At 46.4% G+C, this 7,160-nt stretch overlaps 3 protein-coding genes across 3 annotated transcripts; 2 read left to right on the plus strand and 1 right to left on the minus strand.

Moving 5' to 3' along the window:
* Nucleotides 1-49: 49 nt before the first annotated feature.
* BDR25DRAFT_363805 (uncharacterized protein) lies at nt 50-1,885 on the plus strand (the record flags this gene model as incomplete). Its single annotated transcript, XM_033696793.1, has 10 exons — nt 50-103; nt 186-282; nt 347-425; nt 484-510; nt 561-649; nt 789-957; nt 1,590-1,628; nt 1,685-1,751; nt 1,800-1,829; nt 1,871-1,885. 10 exons carry the CDS (start codon nt 50-52, stop codon nt 1,883-1,885), a joined length of 666 nt encoding a protein of 221 aa, XP_033539464.1.
* Nucleotides 1,886-1,945: 60 nt separating this feature from the next.
* Nucleotides 1,946-4,447, minus strand: BDR25DRAFT_386967 (HET-domain-containing protein; the record flags this gene model as incomplete). Its single annotated transcript, XM_033698036.1, has 2 exons — nt 1,946-4,193; nt 4,242-4,447. 2 exons carry the CDS (start codon nt 4,445-4,447, stop codon nt 1,946-1,948), a joined length of 2,454 nt encoding a protein of 817 aa, XP_033539465.1.
* Nucleotides 4,448-5,217: 770 nt separating this feature from the next.
* Nucleotides 5,218-6,234, plus strand: BDR25DRAFT_248480 (uncharacterized protein; the record flags this gene model as incomplete). Its single annotated transcript, XM_033685977.1, has 1 exon — nt 5,218-6,234. One exon carries the CDS (start codon nt 5,218-5,220, stop codon nt 6,232-6,234), a length of 1,017 nt encoding a protein of 338 aa, XP_033539466.1.
* Between the last annotated feature and the right edge of the window lie 926 nt (nt 6,235-7,160).

A 7,160-nucleotide genomic window follows, 5' to 3' on the forward strand; every position in this document is an offset into this window, starting at 1 on the left:
TGGTAGTTGAAGTCGTGGTCGACAGTCGGGGCTGGTAGCTGCTGTGCCAATGGCAGAGCTAGTGCGCGCATCCCCGCAAAGGAAAACAAACTTACAATCAACAGTCGCTAGGCTAAAGCGTTAATGCCCTAAGCAGAGCTAGGAAGTAGGGAAACCTGTTGCGTTGGTGGTGGTGGTGGTGGTAGTTGAAGTCGTTGTCGACAGCCGGGGCTGGTAGCTGCTGTGCGAACTGCAGAGTCTGTGCGCGCGTCGCTGCAAAGGAAAATCAAAATCTACTGCGCAGTCGCTAGGTTAAGGTATTAATGTCCTAGGCACAGCTAGAAGGTGGAGAAACCTATTGTGTTAGTGATTGTTGTGGTTGTCGTGGTTTTATTGTCGTGGTCTGCGGGCGCAGGCTTGTCGCTAGGGCGCGAACTGCAGAGCCTGTGCGCGTTTCCTAGCAAAACGAATAATAAAATTAACAGCGCTGTCGCTGCGCTAGAGAATTGATGCCATGAGCCCAGCTAGGAAGTAGAGAGCTGTGTTGTCGGTCATAGTTGTTGTTGTGGTCGCTGGGTTAGGTGGTGGTCTGCGGGCGGAGCGCTGGTAGCTGGTGCGGCAATGCGCGCGCGATGCCTGCGTGCGCAGGAAAATCAAAATCCACCGCGCAGTTAGGGTTGCAGCAAAACACCACCACATCTATACATTTTTGCAAAAAAAACACTAGCAGGGGCAAGTTTAGGTTAAAGCCTAAAAGTTTACCTACTATTATAATAGGATCTAGGCACAGGATGGGGGACGGATTCCAGGGGTTCTGTTTGACGGATTCCAGTCGTTAGCGATCCGTGGCCATATATCGGATACCGTAATAGGTGGCGCCATGGTCAAGTCCGCCGATCTAGGCCAAAAAGAGGAGCGAAAAGGGGGTCGGATCCAGCGCGATGCCCAATCGAGACGAACAAGGCCTGACCCGCAGCAGTCGCAGGGAGATAGGTATTTTTACTAGTAAGCTACTTAAACTATTTTACTAAGAACTTTTTTTTATTCTTTTAATTACTAATAATCTGTTTTACTTTATACTTTATTTATATCTCTTTTTATTTTTATGTTAATAAGGAAATTTTATTAAGTGTTTTTTCTAACTTAGAAATATAAAACTATAGATGTATCTTTATATGCAAAAGAAGCTTTAACTTATAGTTATTCTATTAGGTTTATAAAACTTAATATAGTTTTATTCTTCTTTATATAAGCTTCCTAGAGGGTTAGAGTATTTTAAAGTTCTTAGTTTTAGGGTACATATAGTCTCTAGAGTAGATTTCTAGTCTAGGTTGTTAAGTTTAATTTGCATACTGCTCTATTATTTCTTAACTAGATTTAGCTTTAACTGCTAACTTTTTATGTATGTTTTATAAGTTTACTATCGGTTGGGTTACTAAAGAGGCGAGGTGAGGATCTTTCTTTTTAGAGTCAAAGCTACTACTTTTGCATACAAAACTTTAGTGTGCAGGCTCTTGTTTAAATTGTAGCGCGCATGGCGACTCACGGTCGGTTTGGTACCTTATTTCGCCTAGCGTTAGGGTTTGCTAACTGAATGCGACACGACACAGGCCTGGGCCGAGGGATCCTCTCGGTTGGTGGTGGTCTAAGTCGGTAGCTAATAACTATTAGGAGGTTGTAGTCGTGGAAAGATGGTGGTTATAAGGACGGAGCTCTATACCACTACGCCAATACAACCAAAAGGTTCAATAATCAACCAACAGTTGATCTGGGTACAGAATAGTATATATACCTGTTGTGCGTAAGGACCGTCGTACGAGCCGCTTCCGGCCTCACGGTGCATTATCATCGTTTGTAAAGACTAGCGCCCTTACAGTGGTGATTGAAAAAGACCCTGTACCGTTAGGAAACCACTAGTATAGGTGGTGCTTATATATTTGAAGTACGTGTATACTATGGAATTCCTTTATCTAATATAAAACTTCCCACTATCCCCAAGGGAGAGAGTCAGACTATCCCCAGGATTCGAAAGTGGGGAGAGAGTTGCACTATCCTCCTGTGGGTTCCCCGGCAGTCGGCCAGCCTCACCATCCATAAACCCATGGACGTAGCACTCACCCACCCATTCATACTCGACGTTCCTTGAGCCCCAGCCACTTTGGTCTACCTTGACGGGCAAACTTTCACTCACATACTTTCTCAAGATAACGGGCACGCTGCAGCCGTGTAATATGCATACCAGATCGCCCTTTTTTACTTTTGCGGGTGCGAGACCAAGATGGTTCGGCATTCTGTGTTTCTCGAACATTACGAGCTTGCGCTTCCACGTGACGCATTGCATGCGTTTGAGGAAATGATATACAGCAGAAGGGCAGTTATATGACAAGAGATCCTTGCTGTTGAGGTCTCCACTCTGGGGTCGCCGGCTAAATGTATCCTTGCAGGCACGCTTCCAATGCGAGGGCGGTCGTTTTCCATGCGCATCTCGATTCCCAACCAGAGTACGCCAGAAGACGTCTGGTGGAGAGACCTTGGGATCAGTCCAGCCTACAGCGTCTAACCAGTCCAGAGGAATCACACCTTCAATTGCTGGCGTGAATCTCTGTCCTATTGTGTCCAACACGACTCCCCGGAGAACTAGAATACGCGGGTTTTCTGGTAATACGCTCCAACCAGTAGCGGGATGATCTTTATGCGCATTGTATACCTTCATATCCAACCCGGGTTTGCCGACGAGGGGATCGGCATTCACCCGACGATATGCTCGGTTTGGCCCAACGGCAAACGCGCTATTGCGAAGGCTTGGAATCCAGGTGGGGAGGGGCCGCTCGTTTTTGTTTCTATCCGGCTCGGGGGCCCAGGGATAACATAGAATATCTAGGGACTTAGATCGTAGAATAACGAATTCTAGAAAATCTCGGCAAACATCAAAGACGCTCTTTTCGTAGTTGACTATGACCCTTTGACCTTCAATGCTCCCAACCATTCTCCTGAGCACTCCCTTAGCCTTTCGAGCCTGATCCTTGGATAACGATCCCTTCGGATTACGTCCCGCCGTATTTCCCGATATTTCAGTGAGATGTTGAGTGATGCGAATCGGCGGCGCCTCAACTCTGGTAGGGTAGGAGTTTTCATCCTGTTCTACCACCGCTTCGAGAGGGTTCACGGCCGCACTTATATGCAGGCTGTCTGGGTCTGAGTGTAGCAAGTTGCCGCTAAGTACGCTGCGACCATCCTGTGAGTCATCTTGTCCGTCATACTCGCTCATGCTCCCACTCGATGCGCGTCTCCTGCGGGAGTCGATGTCGGACCCGAGCCTCGGTAAAGTAAGTGGAGACTCAACCTTTTCCCATACAAACTGTTCCCTCTGGCTATTCTGGTCTTCGCGGATTATATCCTTTAAACGTTCTCCCCAGTTAGTAGCGTGTCTATCCACAGGTTTCGCATCTTTGGCCAACCAAAGGATGGCGTATAGAGTATCACGAGGATCAGAAGCCTCGAATACTGTCAAAAACGACACGAGGGCTTCTAGAGATAATAGGTTCTCGTGGAAGAGGCCATCCTCAGACTTCCGGAAAACGTTGTCCCAAGCATACACAAGTTTCACTGCTCCTAACTCGTCCAGATCACCAATATAGTCTGGGTGATGATTATACTGTTCCGATCGCTGGAAGAGCTTTCGGATATCATCTTGTTTGAACGAAAACAGTGAAACAGCGTCGGCAAATTCCTGCCACGGTTGAGACTTGTTGCCGCAATAAATGATGGCCGTGGTCGCTCGTACTAGCTCTTGGACGATCCATCGCCGGTTGAACCATGGTCTCCTCATCAGAGATAGTAATGCATCCCACTCCTCCGCGTATTTGGGATCCTGACAAAGGTGGTCGATGTCGTCCAGGTTGACACAACGCTTGATGAAACACAGAGCCAAGTCACTTTTCTTCTCTTCTCGGCCCAGCCATATACACACACTGGCGGCTTGTTTGTATATTTCGGACATCATCGGTATCTGCGAGCTCTTTTCCTGATTGTCGTTTTGATCCATGCATAACGCGTCAATCCAGAAGAATAGCGCAACATCAGCTGAGCGGAGTTGGATAAGAGCGTCCTCCAGATTGGGTTTGATAGGAATCGTATAGGGCTCATTGTCGTGAAGGATGGTAATATGATTGGACGGATGACCTGTTCCCCATGTGTAAGACAAGGCTCGGTAGCTCTGCGAAGGCGTGTTGCTCTGATAGGCTCTGGTGTCCATGGTCGACTCTATCGTAGAAGCGCCAGCTCTTGTGTCATTGCCACTCTTTGTCTGATACCCCATAGGCCCCCTATTGGTAGACTTAATATTGTTGACGATCAGCTGACCTCTGAGTTCAGAGCTAACTTCTCCCGGATGGAGCTTGAGCAAGCGTATCTGACCGCTATCAAGCGGTGTCAGCTTCCGATAATCGTATAGGCGTATGCCTGCCATGACAGCAAGATGTGGTTGCGGCTAAGTCAATGGGCAATGCTAGATAAAAAGAAACTACGAGATAAAGACTATTTTAAGAAGAGTCTGAGACTGCAGGTTGGATGAACTTTATATGAATCTAAGGCACTCTCTAACCTGTAAATCACAGATCTCGCTTCCTGAATATTGCCAATAAAGCTTGATCATGGCTGGATGCACGAGATTATCCGAAAGGGTGGGATGAACTTTGCTCTTCCCTATGCACCTGGTATTTTTTTTCAAAAAGTGGTTTTGTTTTTATGGAGGCGGCAGCGCAAGCCTGTGGAAGTCTGGCACCCGAGGCTGAGAAATACCTACCTAATAGCGGCGTGTTGCAGAATGGTATTGGTCCGCCCCTCAGCCTATCCCTGCCATGAGGATAAATCCTTTCGACCTTGGGAACCCATTGAGTAGGCGTTGACGAAGCCACAACCCCTCAAAAACCTCTGGCCCCTCCGCGCCTCTTGATTTCACATTTGAGCCCTTTTTCATTGTTTGCGAGCATATATTCGGCTCCTCCTCGAGCGACTTTTGGCGGAAAAGGAAATAAATCCCATCAGGCTAAGTACTCGAAAGACACCCCATCCCCGACGCCCTAGATTATGTCTTTGGAATTCCGAGACTCCTACTCCTAGGAAGGTTGCTCAAAAGGCGTCAAATCTGCAACAGTACGTGATTGATGTACATCCCGGATAAGGTACGTAGCCTGGCTCTTGAACAGGGTCGAAGTTCCTAATAATCTTTAGATAAAGATGAAATTTGATACCCATATCCACCCGAAGACACCAGCCATGTCACTAGATGCGGCTGGGCTTATCGCCCTTGCTGACCTCACGACGGTCCAAGAGCGAACCGCGTTAACTGGGACCTCGTCGCTTCTGGACCTGCTCGTGCTAGTACCGGGCATCCACCTTCAGCAAAGGGCCACCGATCTCCATAATGGCGAGTACCCGGCACGTGGTGCGCTAACAACGGGTTATGTGTTTCGAGTAGAGAACCCGGCCACGGTGTACTACCTCCAGAAAGTGGGGCGCACAGGCCACCTCACCACCCTCAAGGTTACCAAGCTCGACGACCACAAGCAATGGTGGGCGAAGATGGCATCGAAGGTTGTTCCATTACATAACCTGAATTTTGTCTCTGGAGCTGCGTACTTCATGGCCGTGAGTTGGGGCATCGTGGCTATCATCCTTATGGCTCTAGCTCGAGATTGGTGGGGAATCGCCGTGGTCGGAATTCTCATTGGAGCCCGGGCCATTAACGCCTTCGTGATATCACGAAGGAGCAATCCCGGGTGGTTTGGGCGGTCGGAAGGCAACGAAAATGGAGATTTGTTAATCCTTCTTAGTCAGGACAGATGGATAAGGATGAAGGGCTTGGTTGACCACCTTAAAGCTGTGACATCTGGCCAGTGGCTCAGAGACGAATCAACTTTTGAGAGCCGAGTTACGGCAATAGCTACGGTTACCGTTTATCTTGCAGCCGCCTTAGCGAGTAACATCCATCAGTTTGGGAAGATATTGCTTTTGGCTCTTTTGATCGGGTCGGTTGGATTGCTAGCGATTGCGAATACCTCGACGGACGAACTACAGATGCATGGCCACCTGGTCAAGGTAGCTGCGCAGCCTAAAGCGTATAAACGACGACTAGATCTTGCAAACGACCTGATTACAGAAACAGGGCGGGACGACTGGGCGGTTCGCATGGGAATGATTGTTAAGAATGTTCCTTCTACAGACACAGAAAGAGCTGGAAAGGTAGTCATGTAGCTAATTGCTTCTCTTTGTAATGATTCTCATGAATCGTTCCATCTCGGGTTGCTCAGACCCTATCCGAAGGGTCCCCGTATCGGCCCCGACCCTGACTCGGCCCTGCCACCTGCGGTTACCCCTATTCTCCCAAGTATTTAGTCGCACCTCTCCCCTTAGCTAGCTTAGTAGTTTTCTAATATCCTTTTGTACAAGGCCTATAGGTGTTAATAGAATTCCTAGGTTATTAAATCCCCACGCACTTCTATATGCCTCTAAGTGGATTCCTACTGTATTTAGACTTATTGTGTTGCCTACGCTGTTATATTATATTAGAAAACTTACTTTTGCTAGTAATAGCTTTATTAATAATATTGTATTAATTATTTGTTTAACTATATCTAAGTCTAAGAAGTGTCTAATTTAGTCTAAGTTGTAATTCTTATACACAATTACATTAAATTATTTCGCGAGCGCTAGCAAGTGAAATCTATAATTAATTCTCTAGGCTAGCTTCTCTAGAGTCGTTCTAGAAAAGGAAATGCCTCGGCTTAAAAAGATTACCGCATTTAAACGTTACCTAACATTAAAATTTATATAAACTTTGTTATAATGTATTTAGTAGAGTCTTAGCAAAAGTAAGTAACTTAGGTGTGTAAGCAACTTGCTTATAGAGTATGTTATAAGCTAGTAAAAGCTTACTTTTGTTTTATTATAGCTTATGTAAAGTCTGCTAAGCCTTATAAATCTTATTAGAATTAGTATATACTTATTATAGCTACTAGAGAATTATTTTATAGCCTTATTAACCTTATTCTTTATCATCTAATAGCAGTAGTAGTATAGTAGCCTGCAATATAGGCTCTAGGTTATTCTATACACGGTAGAATTAAGCTATATTATGCGCGTGTGCGTAGGCAGTAGAAGCTAGAGCGTAGCAGCTAAGC

The sequence above is a fragment of the Lindgomyces ingoldianus genome, assembly GCF_010093535.1.
Source record: "Lindgomyces ingoldianus strain ATCC 200398 unplaced genomic scaffold BDR25scaffold_81, whole genome shotgun sequence".
Taxonomy (NCBI): Eukaryota; Fungi; Ascomycota; class Dothideomycetes; order Pleosporales; family Lindgomycetaceae; genus Lindgomyces; species Lindgomyces ingoldianus.